This window comes from Pristis pectinata, chromosome 2 (assembly GCF_009764475.1).
Source record: "Pristis pectinata isolate sPriPec2 chromosome 2, sPriPec2.1.pri, whole genome shotgun sequence".
NCBI classification, from domain to species: domain Eukaryota; kingdom Metazoa; phylum Chordata; class Chondrichthyes; order Rhinopristiformes; family Pristidae; genus Pristis; species Pristis pectinata.
The window spans coordinates 128873407-128891314 of record NC_067406.1 but is presented as its reverse complement, the minus strand read 5'-3'; the positions used below and the strand labels follow the sequence as shown (position 1 = coordinate 128891314).

Here is a 17908-nt window from a genome sequence, read left to right as displayed (position 1 = left end):
TTAACTCTGTTTCTCTCTCCACAGTTGCTGCCTTAGTGACTGAGTGCTTTCAGCACTTCCTTATTTTATTCCTCCTTCCTTCAATCATCCACAGGCAGATACTCTGGCCACATCTCCAGTGGCTTTCTTGCTCATCCTAGATATTTAAACGTCCCCAACTCAACAACAATACAACTGAGGGGCAGTTCGAAATCCCATCCCATTTTGGGATCTAGCACCTTTGTGGAATCACAACAATTTCAAGGCAACAATCTTCAATCCATCCATCAAACCCAAAGGTCAGTTTGTGATACAGTTTTAACTAAATAAGAATGGGATCTATCCCAACCAAGTTGAACTGAATTTCAGAAGAGGGACCAAATTGGGATAGATGAGATAAACAGCAAGAATCTTCTTTCCCCACATTGCGGGTGTCTAAAACAAGGGGACATAAGTTTAAGGTGAGGTTTACATAGAACAAACAGTACACAGCACAGAAACAGGCCCTCCAACCCATGATGTTGTGCCAAACTAATTAAGATAACAACACCTAATCGCTTCAGCCTGCAAGCGGTTCATTTCCCTCCATTCTCTACATATTCACAAAGCGATCGGGGGTTTAGAGGGGATTGGAGAGAGAATTTTTTTTTACACACAGAGTGCGGTTGAATCTGGAATGCACTGCCTGAGGAGGTGGTGGAAGCAGATATTCTCACAATGTTTCAGAAGCATCTAGACAAGCACAGGCTACAAACTTAATGTAGGCAATGGGATTAGTATAGATGTGTGCAACTGAGGGCATGGAAGTGATGGGCTAAAGGGCCTGTTTCTGTCGGGTATGATTCTATAAACTGCACCTTGGGGTTCAAGACCTGTACGTGGCAACACAGGTGGATAGAATGATGATGAAGGCAATTGGCATGTTTGCCTTCTTAGCTCAGGGCACTGAATATAAAAGTTTGGAGATAATGTTGCAACTTCACAAAATACTGGCTATACAATGAGATTATTGTGTGCAGCTCTGGTTGCCACACATTAGGAAGGATGCGGTTGCACTGGACAGAGTGCAGAGGAGATTCACCAGGATGTTACATGGGTTGGAGGACTTTAGTTATGGAGAGAGATTGGATAAGCTGGACCTGATCTCCCTGAAACAAAGGAGGTTGAGGGGTGACCTGATAGAGGTCTGTATAATTATTAATTATACAGGGTAGATAATCAAAATCTTTTCCCCGTGGTAGGGGTATCAAAAACAAGAGGCCATAGGTTTAAGGTGCAAGGAAGGAGTTTTACCATTCAACCATTTGGTTTGTAAATCAACCTACACAACACTAGTCACTACCTCAGTATTGCAGCACTATGACTACTTTGCACTACAATGGACTTTTTCTTTTGTGTTTGTTCTAATTCTGTTCTTTCTTGTGTAATTTTGTATAACTTATGGTTTCCTTGTGAATGTTGTGTATATGATGCTATGTGCCTGTGATGCTGCTGCAAGTAACTTTTTCATTGCACCCGTGCATACATGTGCATATGACAATAAACTCGACTTTGAATTTAAAGGGGATCTGAGGGGAAAGTTTCTTTTTACACAAAGGATGGTTGATATCTGGAACTCTCTGCCAGAGTATATGGTGAAATTAGATATATGTGTGAGGCATTTAGATAGGCACATAAAACAGGCAAGGCATTGAAGGATACAGGCCTTCGGAAAGGGGGCGGTGTACAGGCACCTGTCTACGTCAATGGTGCTGAGGTCGAGAGGGTTGACAGCTTCAAGTTCCTGGGAGTGAACATCACCAACAGCCTGTCCTGGTCAAATCATGCAGATGCCACAGCCAAGAAAGCTCACCAGAGCCTTTACTTCCTCAGGAGCCTAAAGAAATTTGGTTTGTCCTCTTTGACTCTCACCAACTTTTACCAATGCACCATAGAAAGCATCCTATCTGGATGTATCACGGCTTCGTATGGCAACTGCTCTGCCCAGGACAGCAAGAAGCTGCAGAGAGTTGTGGACACAACCCAGTGCATCACGGACACCAGCCTCCCCTCCTTGGACTCTGTCTCTACCTCTCGTTGTCTTGGTGTAGCAGTCAGCATAATCAAAGACCCCACCCACCCAGGACATTCTCTCTTCTCTCCTCTTCCATCAGGCAGAAGATACAGGAGCCTGAGGGCACATACCACCAGACTTAAGGACAGCTTCTACCCCACTGTGATAAGACTATTGAACGGTTCCCTTAAACAATGAGATGGACTATGACCTCACGATCTATCTTGTTGTGACCTTCCACCTTATTGCACTGCACTTTCTCCGTAGCTGTGACACTTTTCTCTGTACTGTTATTGTTTTTACCTGTACTACTTCAATGCACTGTGTAATGAATTGACCTATACAATCGGTTTGTAAGACAAGCTTTTCACTGTACCTCGGTACAAGTGACAATAATAAACCTATACCAATAATAAACCGATACCAATAATGCAGGCAAATGGGATTAGTGAAGATGGGCCAAAAGGCTGGCATGGATGTGGTGGGCCAAAAGGCCTTTTCTGTGCTGTGTGACTCTGTGCATCAATGTACTTTCACAGGCTTATTTGTTCCTGGAATGACTGATACTTCCACAGTATTTTCTGCAGGCTCACATTCAAAAAAAAGATGCAAGTTATCAGGATTTATTTGTGGCAGCATGCTGGATGGTTTGAATGACGCAACATTACTGAAAGGAACTCTTAAACACCACGTTACTGGTAGGAAAGGAGAAGAGTTGGAAACTGAGGACAGAGAAGCTTCTGACAAAACCACCTCACTCCGAGATTTATACTGCCTCTGTCACCTACCCGGGTTTCTCGCTCCACATCCAGTGTCCCACCGACTTGTTCCTGAAGCAGTGCATAAGCTCTCTGGAGAGCCTGGTATTCTCGAGTAAGCTGGCGGAATCTCAGTTCAGACTCTTCCCTGTTTAGGGCCTTGTAAAAAAAAGAGGAAATGTGTGGACTGGGTTGTCAATTTATGATGAAAACCAAATACAATTTGCACATTTTTTGCTTCAAGTAAGCAATTCAACAACTCTTCTTGGGTAAATGAAAATGAGAAAAAAAACTGCAGATGCTGGAAATCTGAAACAAAAACAGAAAATGATAGAAAAAAAAATCTCAGTCACTTTCTCTACTACCTAGACTAACTTGTTTCTCTCTTTCTCAGGCCTAATGAAGGTTCCCTCATCTAAAACATTAACTGTTTCTCTTTCCACAAATGCTGCCTGATGTGCTCAGTTTTTGCAGCATTTTTTATTTTCTGTCTTTAGATAAGATTTCTTTAATGGTTACATGTACATCGAAACACACAGTGAAATGCATCTTTTGTATAGTGTTCTGAGGGCAGCCCACAAGTGTCGCCACGCTTCCGGCGCCAACATAGCATGCCCACAACTTCCTACCCTGTATGTCTTTGGAATGTGGGAGGAAACCGGAGCACCCGGAGGAAACCCAAGCAGACACACGGAGAACGTACAAACTCCTTACAGACGGTGGCTGGAATTGAACCCGGGTCGCTGGTGCTGTAATAGCATTATGCTAACCGCTACACTACCGTGCCAACCCATATATCATAGTTAGCTCAACTTTTCTTATCCTACATCTAACCTGCCAAGGAGATCCCACAATATGTTACACAGACCTAGAAGCTTAATCTGCTGGTAACTGCCCTCATTAAGCCATTTTGACTCATCCTGTGACAGACATTCCCTTTATTCTACACATTCCTCCCCTCCCCCCCTTCCCTCCTATTTGTATCTCTTTCTTTCCCCAGTGATGACAAAGAGTTGCAGACCGGAAATAACAACTCCTCCCCATATTTAATTTAAAGAAAACATAATTTGGGAGAAAGCTCTTCTCCTCTGACTCTCTTTGCTTTGCATCTAATGGTTTTCTAAAACTGAAATGTCTACCATAAATGTATATCACTTTATTCCTTGTTCAATTAGGAAATCAGCCATGTGGCAGCTTCAAGAGGCCCTGCAATTCATGGAACACATCGACAGTTCTTCACAGTTCTTCAGGTTTATCTGACTCCACTCACCCTTGGCAACAAGTGCTAAATGTGTGATATAGCAGTGAATACGTTTTGTATTCCCCTTCCAAAATGATGTTCCAGTAACCCAGATTTTCTGCCAGCAGTGAGCTATCTGACTTATAGAGCAAGTCCGAGCTTACTTTTAGCAGATCTGTTGGTGTCAGCTTCTTCCAAACCACCAGCACAATTATGTCTAGATGATGAGAGAGGGGATTGGGGTGGGGGTGTAGTTGGCTAAACTGCAACCTCCGAGTTAGCCAGCTGTCACACTAGCCAAATCTTTTGAAAAGATATGAATATTTCTGAAATAAAAATGGAACGCACTGGAAATACTCAGCAGATCAAGAAGCATCTCTGAAGAGAACAGGACACTTAACATTTCAGTTCAATGACCCTTCATGGACTTTTGTAAAGCATTTGACAAGGTCCCTCTTGGTATGCTAGTCCAGAAGATTAAGTCACATGGGATCCATGTTGAATTCATAAGTTGGTTACAAAATTGGCTTGGTCATAGAGGTTCGTGGTGGTGGGGTGTTTCTCTGACTGGAGGTCTCTAAGCGGTGGTGTTCTGCAAGGATCAGTGCTGGGACCTCTGTTGTTTGCAATACAGTAATATATAAATGATCTTGATGAAAATGTAGGTGGTCTGATTTGTAAGTCTGAAAATGACATGAAAAGTGGGGGAGTTGTGGATAGTGAGGAAGGTTGTCAGAATACAGCAGCATATAGATCAAGTGAAAATTTGGGCAGAGAACTGGCAGATGGAGTTCTCCCCCCCCTTTTGCTTTTACACCTTTCTGCGATTTATATTTGTCCTCTCGTTCCTGCTGACCATCAGGAGGCCAATAGTATAACCCAGCAAAGTGATGGCCCATCTCTTATTCCAAATTCTATGCATATGGCCTCATTGGATGATCCCTCCAGGACATCCTCTCTACATACAGCTGGGATGCTCTCCCTAATCAGTAGTGTGGCTCCCCCTCCTCTTTTGCATCCCCCTCTGTCATCCCTGAAACTTCCAACCCCCAGAAGATTAAGCTGCCAATCCTGCCCTTCATTCAATCACATTTCAGCAATTGCAATAAAATCGTAATTCCATGTACTGATCCATGCTTCAGCTCATCTGATTTAACTGGAATATTTAAAGCCCAACCTCGGTCACTTTGTATGCATCTGTCCCTTCCTGACAGACTCTGGTTATCAAAATCCATTTTTGTTACTCGCCACAATCACCTCGTCCTTTCTCTTAATTTTCTAAATTTCCCCTCAACACAACCATTAGCCCCACAATTTAGTTTAAATCCTTCAGTTAATTGATTGATTGGGCACTGCGTCTGTCACCCTCATGTCCCTAATAAACAGAAGATTGCACAATTCATTTTCCTCGGCACTTTTGACTACTTATTACTGAATTTGTCATCACAGCGTGTGACCTTGAACTGATTTTCATTTCTGTTATGTGCACGTCTCTCACTTCTTCCTGCCCCGACTCCTAATATGTATAAAATGAATACCATGTTTACCATTTAGCAAGCATAACATGATGATGATCCATGATAAAGTTGATTGGCAAATGTGTGGCAAGCAAAAGAGGAGATTGAAGACAAGGTGGTGGGTATACACCAGCAATAAAGATGAACAAATTCTCCCCATCTAGATCAGGAGCAGGTACGTTATTCACATCAATGCTTCCAAGTTGGACCCTCACTCAGCGTAACACATGCTCTCACATTCATAATTACACTCACAACTCCCACTATCTCCACAGCCAGTACAAGTGGCCAATCACATGTTATAAGATTGAGCAGCCTAATCACTTCACTGCTGTCTGACTGTCAGACTTACTTCAAATTTAATCAGCAGTGTCAAAAACTTGCACATCCTCTTAGAACAGCATCATCTGTGTCCTGAGTGTATGACAGCCAAGGGAAAAGAAAACAGCAAACAGAGAATTCCAGATATCCTTCATGTTGTCACATCAAGCCGCACAGGAATCTCCTCAGAACAATAATGACAGCCAGCACCATTGGGGCAAATATGGCATGCAACCTTGGTGTCAGCACGGGGCATTACAGCAACTATGCAGCTTCCTGAAGAGTCAGAGGAGACATGAACTACCTGGAAGGCTCTCAGCTGCCTCCATACCCAGCTAGTCAAGAAATGATGTGGTGAAATAGGGCCACATTATAATAGCAGAGAGCCTCAGATGTGGCAAGAGGTAGACTATGTAACAGCTTTTCTTAATTGTACAGATTGTTGGTGAGGCCACACTTGGAATACTGTGCACAGTTTTGGTCCCCTTACCTAAAAAATGGATAAGGTATGACTGGAGGCAGTCCAAAGGAGACTAATTCCTGGGATGAGAGGGTGTTCCATCAAGAGAGGCAGGACCATTTGGGTCTGTATTCCTTGGAGTTTAGACGAATAAGGGGTGAAGTTATTCAAACATACAAGATCCTTAAGGGGCTTGACAGGCTTAATGTTGAGATGTTTTCACCAGTGGGAGAAAGGAGGACATAGCTAGGGGACATAGCTACAAAATTAGGGTCTGTTCACTTACAACTGAGATGAATAGGAATTTCTTCTCTGGAATTCTCTGCCTCTGAGGGTGGTGGAGGCCAGATCATTAGATATATTTAAGTTGAAGATAAATAAATATTTGAAAGATCAAGGAATTGAGGGTTATGAGGAACTGGCATTAAGAGGAGTCAAGGGCAGCATAGATCAGCCATGATCAAACTGAATGGTGGGGCAGGCTTGAGGGGCCTGGTGGTCTACTCCTGCTCCTATTTCCTTGTGTCCTTGCGACTGCTTGAGGATGCCTCATGCAGAGTTCAGGATCTTGCTCAGATTTCCACTCTAGCCGCCAATGGAAAGAAGTCAGGTAATAAAGTTTTGGAAAAAGGCAGAATATTTTCATGCACACTTGAAAAGAAGAGGTTTCTGTTTAGTGCAGAGCCTTCAACCAATCTTTTCAGATGCTCACAAATATTGTTGTGCATTTCCAGCATTTTCTACCTTATTCTAGCAATTTCAATTGTAGAATTGAAGTCCTGAAGAATAGGTCCTGACTCAAAACGTTGACCACCTGCTTTTCTCCATGGATGCTGCCTGGCCTGATGAGTTCCTCCAGCATCATGTTTTTCATTTTAATTGTAGTCCTTTTAAACATGTACTAGTTATCGAGCAGAGATCCTTTATTTGTTAAGCTAAGTGGTGATCCTTCAGCATTGCAAATACATAATGAAGTTTAATTCATTTAAAAAAAACCTTTAAGGTCTATGTTCAATCCTATTCATTGCTTGATAATTTTGCCCTAAAATGGAATTTTTTGTTCTAATTGTGTTCTTTCTTGCAAAAATTGTGTTTAATTTATTTTTTCTTGTGACTGTTGCTTATATGATGCTATGTGCCTGTGATACTGCTGCAGGTTTTTCATTGCACCTGTGCATACTTTGACGTGCACAATAAACTCAACTTTGACTTTGATGCATTTTATTATCCATTCAAAGCCCAATTGGATTGCTGGACAAACATGGCAAAGTCACTCACCTCATCTAAATCTTCTTCTGGAGTTGCTGGCGTCCTGTCGGTTGTACACGAAGCTAATGAAGAGGTTTCGGAATCTACTGATTCCTCATCAAATCCAAAAAATGTCTCTACAACATGCCTCTGAAAAAGAAGGGAATAAAACACAGAAAAAAAAGTTTATTCATTAGCAAGGTACCCCTGAACTTCACTAATTTGGTCACATACTCCTTCAGCTCTCCTTTTTGCTCCAAACTCAGAATTAATGCATTGCAGAATATGTAATGTCAGATGACTTGTCCCAATACGTGGCTCTGGAGCAACTTCAATGGAGATGCTGGGGGATAATCATTTGTTATTGGATCAGAAAAACTTCTTCACAAAAGGAAAATGGCAGAGAGGAGACATTAAATGGGTTTCACAGTCCACAACAATGAAAGTGAATATTTTAAGTGGCCTCTTTGAACAGCCTATTGCATAAAGTTTATTAAAAAGGTGAGGAATATCACGATGCATTGGATACATTTCTTTTCAGATTATGCAGAGAAAGTTTGGAAGCTTGTGGAGAAAATCTTTGGTTTTCTATTGACTGGTTCAGAGCAGAACAGAGGTCTGAAAGCATCACCAATCTTCACGACAGTGAGAATGTTTGGACAGAGCAATAAAGCCTTCCTTATGAACCGTATCAGAAATAATTTTAGCAAGTCACTCCTGACTGCAAACTGTACTTTATAACATGAAAGTTCAGAACTGATAAAGCCATTAGTGAAGTTATCCTTTACATGAAGCAAATGTTATACTTGACCTCTCGTGTGCTGATTAGCATAGAGTGTAATGGTTTGAGTAGGAAAGGAACTTTCACTGCAGCATTGTCAACAGTCAGACACCTACAAAGACATCATTTGAAGACTGAGATGCAATAAAACTAGAAGTATTGTACCCATCAGTCAAATTTACCACACATTAGTTTTCATTGATTCAGTCCTGAAAACGCAATAGTAAAATGGTCTCTTGTTATTCCTAAAGCATTTCAATCTGTCCCATCTCAAAGAGAGGATAATTCCCTGAGTTGCATGAAAAATTAAAATCAATTTCATATATTTTGAATAAGCCGATTGTACAATATGCCACAGGAACTTGTAAGCTCTTGTCTCTCAAAGGCTTTGAGCATTATCATGTAGTCAAAAAATAATTTATCTGTACATGTGCTCTTTATTATATATCACAGAGAAAACCTTGTATTTAAATATAATATAAAATTTTGTAATGGAAGCAGAAAGGTCCAGAGATCTATTGTGTAACAGGTTTTGACATTCCTAATCATTTGTTCCCAAATGTAGGCAGCATAGCCAAACTCTGATTGCCCTGAAAATGTAATGGTACATCTTCTTCTTGGCCCACTGTAGAGCCTGTGGAGATGGAGCCCCCACAACACAGTAGGTCGGAAATTACATGACTTTGACCCAGCAATAAAGTAAGGCTGTGTCTGTCCAAATAAGGATAATACGTGATGTAAGGAAACTTAAAGTTCCTTTTGTATAACTGCTCCTGTCCTTCTCCATGGCTGAGGTTTCAGAGCTGGGACATGCTACATCAATAAATCTGGCACCTCAGAACTGGAGTGGAAGCAATTCATCCTTGATTCTGAGGGACTGCCTATCAAAAAGAAGACAATATGCTATCGCTGTTTTATAGCATGCATTTGCAGGCAAGCTCCTTCAACAGTACAACTCATCCTTTGTACCATATTAGAGTACCAGCATAGACCTGAGACACAGAAGAAGGGTTAGAAGAGAAAATTAAGTTAGCCATCTAAAAAAGGATAATTGGAAAAATATATTTTTCCCTCATTCCACTGGCCCCCATCACCCCCATTTCTTACCCCTCCCCCACCCTCTCCATCTGTCCATCATCTATACATCCCTCCCACCGATTCCCCTCCCCACCCCCTTCCTTTATTCCATGGTTCACTGTTCTCTCCTATCCAATTCCATCTTCTGCGGCCTTTGTCACTTCCACCTATCACCTCCCAGCTTCTACATCATTCCTGCCCTCCCTCCTCCCTCACCTATCACCCCCCCATCTGGATCCACCTATCACCTGCCAGCTCTTGCTCTGCCCCTTCCCCCACCTTTTTATACCAGCTACCTCCCCACTTTCTTTCCACTCCAGATGAAGGGTCTCGACCTGAAACGTCAACTGTCCATTTCCCTTCATAGATGCTGCCTGGCCACTGAGTTCCTCCAGCTCCTTTGTGAGTTGCTCCAGATTTCCAGCATCTGCAGTCTCTTGTGTCTCTTAATTGGCAATATAGTTCATCTGTTTCCACTTAAGTCAAACTGATAAAACATGAAGGATATCTGAGTTTTACATCTCGATGGCCTGGAGATTCTGGTGCAATGTAAATGGAAAGACATTCCATGATCCAAATGACAACCATGTGCAGGCTTCACAAATTAAATCAGTCGATCTTGCTTCTCTCCCACCCTCCCCAAAAGAAGAATGTTTCCTACAACTTGATAGCCTAAGCAATGCTGAACAAAATCTGAAATTGGTCTATAAAAGTAAATTAGGATAAATCAGGTGACATCTAAGATTTCCATGTAGAATTCCCAACACTAGTGATATCTTCTCCCAAGGTAGATGGATCGTCAAGTCAATAATCAGATGATAATAGAATGCAATATTGTTCATATGTTAATGTACTGATCCTAGTCAGAATACAATCACCAGGAGGTAAACACTCCTGGGTGCTAGATTCAGTTATGGTGTCAGATGGCACAATAATTGAATCTGCTGAAAGAGGGTCAGTTGTTCATACTGCTCCTGATATCAATACCTGTCTTGTAAAAAAAATTATAGTCAAGAATTGAACTAGAAATTATTCCCCACAGGCAAAGTAGATGAAAGGACTAGTACAAAGAACCCTGATAGTGAAATTCTATTAGACCATGAGACCCATGGAGAAACTCAACTGCATTCAAAACTTCAGCTGAAATAGCGTTCAGTTAGTAACTGTCACCTCTCTAAGTTTAAAACTGAGAAGCTAATTTGTCATGAGGCAAGTAACCTCTGATAACCTCAATTCACTTCAGTAAAATGAGAACTCTTGGGACCAATCACCAAACTCTAAAAGTGGCTTTGCTTCCAGTGTTATCTCTGTTGACAGACTCTGATACAATCTGATCAGGTAGCACTGAGAAGTGGAAGTTTTCTTTCCTTCATCCAACAGTAATAGTGGGACGAAAAATAATGGGAGAGATGACATGAGTCACAGCTGGAATAAAAAAGATCACAACCACAATTCCATTCCATACATAAACTATAGAAGGTACTGACTAAACTGGTCAATATTGGAACGAGCAGAGCACCAGTTTTCTTATGCTTTACATATTATCTGCATACATTCATGTTCATTTTATCCTGTGAGCAAACAGCTATAGAAGGAACTGCTATTAGTTGAATTCCCTTTTATTTCTGATGTACCATGAAAACTAATGTGTAGCTTGAAGCAAAAAGAATGAAATATTGTTTTATATAACAGTGAAGAGATAGTTATGATATGAATCAAATATCTCTCTTTCCAATTTTACCTTGGGAGAACAGACTACAAGCAATAATTACTCTATGAACCCATTTCAGACCAAAGCAATTTATTATTTTAGTTAATGCATGTAGAAAAAAAAGCACACACCAAAGAATCAATTAAAATTAAAGCATACTCACAGTTCTCTAAAATTGTTAGATTGTATGCTTTCATCAAAGAATTGGATACCATGAAATCAAATGTAGTTTCCATAATGGTGGTGATATCAGAAAATAAAAGCTCTACATTAAATCATGCAACAAACAAACACATTTAGGACTATGTTAAACATTTACAGTACTCTCAGAGGTTCCAATAACCATAAAAACTACAGTAGCTTCACCCTCGGGATTTTGGTCACTACACTCAAAGGGTTTTGGAGCCATGTCAAGAATAATTAATGAAAACACTGGCTGCAGTTTTCTCCAACAAATCCCCTGAAACAAACTTATATGACTACTGGTATACAGTAATTGACCAAAGTGTAAACAACTTAATTAAGATTCATACCTAGATCAGATCTTAATTCATCTTCAAAGTCAGAAAAGCAAAAAAAATTCTATTGCAATGCAAAATATTCCAATTAGCCTCAAATGCATGCTTTTTGAAAAAAAAATCACACAACATGCACAAAATTTAAACAGCACAAAACACCTCAATGATGCAAAAAAAACCCAAAGGCAGATTCAGTATTGGTCCTGAAACTATATCGCCTGCAATTCTTCAGAAGTATTAAGAATTTTTTTTTAAAAAGACCACCAGTTTTAAAATAATTCTGAGCTATTCTTTGATTGGACTGTGATTGAGCTTAGATTTAATTAGAAGGTTTTGACTTCAATGAGATTGAAATTGGAGAGACATACAAAGGGACTGCTGATTTGTTTGTCACCTGTTTACATTGTACAACAAAGTCAAAGCATACTCTCATGAGTCCAATCATATCAGAAATAGTCAGCCAGCAATTGTTTTGATAAAAATATCTAACACCAAAGCAGTTATTCTAAAATTAACTTTTGAATATGATAAGAATCACTTGAATGGCCTAAAATACAAAGGGAGAACTTAATGGGGAAACCACAGAACACAAAGCTTATAGAAAACTGAGGAGAATCTTAATTCATTAGATATTCGAGCTTTTTTTATTTCTGCTTATCAAAACATAATTAAACTTAATATCTCATGCAAAGTTTAATCCCTGTCTCCGAAGTGCAAAGACAACTGTTCAATAATCATTTTTGTGGAGACAAAGATTGAATTTCTACGGACAAATTCAAGATGAGAAGTGTTGGAGTATCAACAACCATATGTGAAAGTCATACATCAGTGAAGAGACAGCCGAGGAGGAGACCAGAGCAGAAAGGAAAACCTGATGAAGCAAAACAAAACAAAGAAAACAATCCTATGATGAGTCATGTAGTTAGATTTAGTTCAGTGATGAGTTCAGGGATTTAGAATGCAGTGCACAATTAGGGAGTTGTAGCTGAAATCTCAGCCCTGTACTCCACACTTCACTGGTGCCAAAAGCATTTTCCCCCATACAATAGAAGTTCGAAGGTATTGTTTACAAAGTGAATTCTTCATAGGAAAAAGGAGGATGAGTACGTTATTTCACGAAATAGAGCATGCCATAAGCTTTATTTATACTTAACATAGCATATCATAATGAAGCATCCTACTTTCTTCCTACATTTATCTTGCAATGTTAAAATGCCTTTACAGATTACATATGACTACAGTAATATGACTGCCTGTGAAATTAACCCATGAATGCTTAATATATTGTTTTGACATCCTCAGCTTTGCTATTGCAATAATATGTGAGCTAGTTTGCTCTGTGGTTGATGTTACCTGTAACACTATTGGCTAGAGATGCACACAAAAACATCAAGAATTGTCTGATAACATAATGAATAAGCCCTATTGATTTTGAGCACTTATATAACTTTTTGATTCATGATTTTGTACCCCATCCTTACAATATTTTTTTAAGAACAGGTGCAACATTTTGATTTCCATTAATCTAATCTTAATTGTTGGAAATCAGAACAATATGCACTGGTGTTTGAGTTTTAATATGATTTTTGTAGGCATCAAGTTGAGAGATGCCACTATTGTAAATGAAGACCCCAATGTCAGCACTAAGTGTTCTCAAGTCTGAGAGCGTGATTGAAGGTATGATAGGGTAAACTATAAACCTTACCTCAGTAACAAGATTCTCATTTCCCACATCAGCAATGAGAGTTACATTGCCAGTTTAGATTTTAGAGATTCCACTCAAGAGAATACAGATTGTAGAGGCACATATGGAGGGTAAGCATCCCTGCTTCTGAACTCCTGCAGCAGAAGTGCAATCTCTGAAAATGTAATGGCAAATATATGCAGGCCAATAACAACTTTTGGCAACCAAACTTGCACTACATTGGACTTCAACAGCCTAAAAGCAGATCCTAATCTAAAACCAGATTAGGTCTCCATATTGGAAACAAAAGGCTGCCTCAATGTACAGAGTTGTTCCTGAGCATTTCGAAGGCTTTGAGCTCAGGCTGACAGTATCAGCATTCATAGAATTACTTTGAGAATTAATATAGGTCTTGGACTCATTTTTAACCTTCTCATTCAAGGTACCAATTCACAGAATGCTTTAATAATTAAAGGTTATGCAGTTTGCCAGAAAGCATAAATGCAAATGTACCCAAAATTCAAGGGACAGGGACCTTTGGTTATTTATACATTTCTCACACAGTTCACGTCAGTAACCAGCGGAGAGCTATTAAATAATAGAGTCCCAGCTGTTCTGATGGAGTTTGACACCGTCAGAACTCTTATATGTACGTTAACTTCAGTATTATTTGAAAGTCTACTTGACCTGAGAGGTCAGGTCCCCACACAAGCACAACTACCAATGGGAATACTGATTTTTTCAGCTGAAGTTTAAACCCATCCATAAAAAGAGCCAGACGAAGGTTGTGATTGAGTGCACTGAAATTACCCAGTCCACAAGCAATGCCGTTCATTAAATCCCTTCCCTTCCCCTCAACTGTACATCAATCACTCAGCATTGTTATTTTACTAGTCAATTTCAGACAAGATTAGCACTTCTAAGCACATCAGTGAAGTTCAATGAGATACTTTTTTAAAAAGAATCATTTACATTCTCTGTATAGATGGTTTTAAATTCAAACACCGTAGGTGTTGCATGGGATTTTCATTCATGTCAAACAAGATGAAAAAGCTCATTTCCATTTGTCATCTTCAATGTGTTACTTCTTCTATGATTACATTGCTTTTTTGTTCTTAATTCATTTTTACATCTTTCAGCAAAAGAAACTCTGACTGTGCTGCCAGTACTGCACTTAACACAAGAAAAAATATAACATATGAGTAGAAGATACTATAAATATATACTAATTCAGAGTAGTATTCTTTCCCTACTATCCTCCAAAACAAACATTTATATTTCAAATAAAAATGCAGCAGAAGATACCACTTCACAGAACTAGCTGATGTGTACAACCTTTGCACAGGAAAGCTCTGTTGGGTTTGTACAATCAGTTCAATAACTGTATCCCATGTTACTCAATGAAAAGAACATGTCTCCATTTGCTGAAAGGACAATCTTACCTTCATGCTTGTAAGTCATTTCTTGGCAGCCAGAGAAATACAGACAAACCAAAGCACACAGACAGATGAAACAGGAAAAATACAGAACTATCAGTAAATATTCCATTTTAATGCTCGATATACTTTGCAATGTCTATTACTGAGACATTGTTCACCTTGCATTAATATGAGGAAGATGGAAAAATCAATTACTATTTCATGAATGACAAAGAAAGTGAATAAAAAGAAACAACTGGTTGTCTCTAGCTGCTAATATCAGTGCAAAATCTTCAGCTGTCTTTTTCCGTCTGTCTGGTGCTGCTCGTTTCAAACTGAATACCCAGGAAATATAAGCATGCATTTGCAATGCCAATGCTACTCAAGGCTTTCATGGAACGCCCTCTTGGGTCTTCTGGCTCCTCCTCCTGTTTCACAGCATCATCGGTGCTGCTGATTTTGTGCAACGAGACTCTCATCACCAAGCCAATTTCCCACACACCACTCCAGCAGCCATCTCTATGATGTGCATGGTAATATGAAGATTATAAGCTACATGCATCATTCAAAACAGAAAGGAGGCATCAAATTTTCATTAGTCGCTTTTAGCAACTTAACAGGAAAAATGATCCATGATGCAGAAAAATCTACCAAAAAAATGTTAAAAAAGTAAGGTGAAAAGGAGCTATAAAATTCAATTGTCATTATATAAAAGAAATGGTATGGTCTTATACAGACAATTAAAACCAAGAAATGTACAAGGCCACAAAGGGATGATTAAAATCAGCTTACAGGCAATGACTGTGAAATGACAAAAATGTTAAGTAATCACTGTGCCTCAGTGTTCATCAGGGAGACCAACAGGGTGACACAGTATTAGAAGAACAGATTATAAAAGATAAGACTGCCCAAATTCACTACTTCCTAAGCTGATGAGTTACCAGGAATGGATTCCCAACTGCAAACTTTTACAGGTAAATCAGTTCCCAGCTGACTGGAGAGACCCACAAGGCCTTTCTGACTGGAAAAAGCTGAATTGCTGTAACAGCTGGTTAAGCAACACCCCCAGATAGCTGTCAAAGCTATCAAAGAGATTGAATGTTGGTGAATGTCTCTGACATTGCCAAACATTCAAAAACTATTAAAATTAACCATTAAGATATTTTTAAATTATTTTGAAAAATGTTAGAAATAATCAAAAGACTAAAACATACAAGAAAACATAATTGGGTTTCAGCTAACTCAAATGAAATTATGTAAATATAAATTATATTTACTCTTCCCTTTTTTCTCATAGAAACAAATGGGTTTGCTGGACTTGTACTCCTGGTGGACTGAATTTCCAGTATAACAGCTGGGGGATCTATGGAAGTCCATACCATTCCTCTACACTTCACTAGAAGCCCAATATCGCAGAACAATTAGGATGTTAGCTGTGTGGAAGATCAGAGCATGCTTGCATGAGAATCCTCAGCCCCTGCGCAAATAAACACTGAACAGAACTGTAAGCATTTTTGTAGAAGGCTTGCATTGTGTAGACACTTACGATTGAAACAGAAGAGACAATTGCTAAAGCAGTCAAAAATTAGACATGGATGTCTTTAGAAGGTTCTATGTATGCAATTCTAAAGCAGCAAAAGAGGTCGAGTTCAGCTAGGAGAAAACAGTACACTTGAAATGCCAACCTCACTGGTGCCATCAGCATTTGCTACAGTCTGCCATCAACCCACTCTCTGTACTGTCTACCACCTACCAGATGGATTTCAACAGTTCAGTATTTCCTGGGCAGCACCAAGCAAATCCTTAATCTCCACCATTTAAGAGAACAAGGGAAGCAATTTCTTGAGAATCCTAAAGCCAGCAAGGCAGCTTCCAATTCACACACCAAACTGATCAGGAAAAATGTAACAATTCCTCTTTCTACATTCCCACAAAAAACATCACTTTGGGAACTCCCTTCAGCACAGGCAGCATCTCAATATCTTCCTTGTTAAAAATGGATAATCATTATGTGCTCACTTCCCAGTAACATCCGTCTCCCACAAGTTACTGTGAATATATTGAGAGGGAAGCAATAGGGCTGGTGAGACTGCACCTGGAGTATTGTCAGAGAGTTATACAGCACTCTGTGACAATACTCCAGTATTGTTATAGAACGTGTTGTGGTTTGATTGTTTTGACTGTGCGCAAGCTGTGATACATGGTTGTGAATATGAGAGCTGGAATAGGAGTAAGGGTTAGTGTGGCCAACTAATGTTAGGTGGGAGTCCTGCCTTACAGATATTGTGGTTGGATGATTGATGGATGGATGGGAGGTGAGATTTGTTAATGTGCTCAATGCCCTTGGTCACACCTGTAAGGTTCTTCAGCTCATGTTTCTAGGACCCACGTGCTTACTGGCATGGATTCCTTTGGTTACCATGTGCCAGTTGGTTTTCAATCAATCTGGATGGCTTAAGAACATAAGAACAACATAAGAAATGGGAGCAAGAGTAACCACATGGCCCTTCAAGATTGCTTCACCATTCATCAAAATCTCAGTTGATCTTCCATCTCAATGCCATTTTTCTGGACCATTCCTATATTCCTTGATTTCATTAATGCCCAAAAATCTACCAGTGTCTGTTTGGAAAGAACAGAATGACTGAGCTTCCACAACCATCCAAAGATTCACCACCCTCTGTATAAAGAAATTTCTCCTCACCTCAGTCCTAAATAGCAGTCTGTGCTCCCTAGTCCTACCTTCCCCAGACAGGGGAAAAGTCCTCCCAGCATCCAGCCTGTCAAGCCAAGTAAGAGCTCTGTAAGTCTTGATGAGATATACTCTCATCCTTCTAAACTAGAGAACACAGTCTCAAGTGTATTCAATCTTCCCTCTTATGGCAAACCTGCCTGCAATTAGTCTAGTAAATCTTTATTGCTCTCCCTCTGTTGCACATACATCTGTTCTAAGCTAATCACACCAAAACTGTGCAGAGTACTCCAGGTGCAGTCTCACCAGGCCCTATACATTTTCAGTAATCTTCCTTAATCCTGAAATCAAACTGCCGTCTAATAAAGCCTAACGTATCATTTGCCCTTCTAATTGCTGGTCTTCGTTAACTTGTGTACAAGCACACTGAGGCCTTTTTGAACATCAATGC

General features: G+C 39.8%; 1 protein-coding gene across 1 annotated transcript in view; it reads right to left on the bottom strand.

Annotated features, from left to right (window-relative positions):
- LOC127582551 (janus kinase and microtubule-interacting protein 1-like) overlaps positions 1-17908 on the bottom strand; it is a 183999-nt gene that overhangs the window by 64418 nt on the left and 101673 nt on the right. Inside the window, 2 exon segments of the mRNA XM_052037908.1 lie at positions 2821-2949; positions 7607-7726. Coding sequence (XP_051893868.1) covers positions 2821-2949; positions 7607-7726 — 249 coding nt within the window.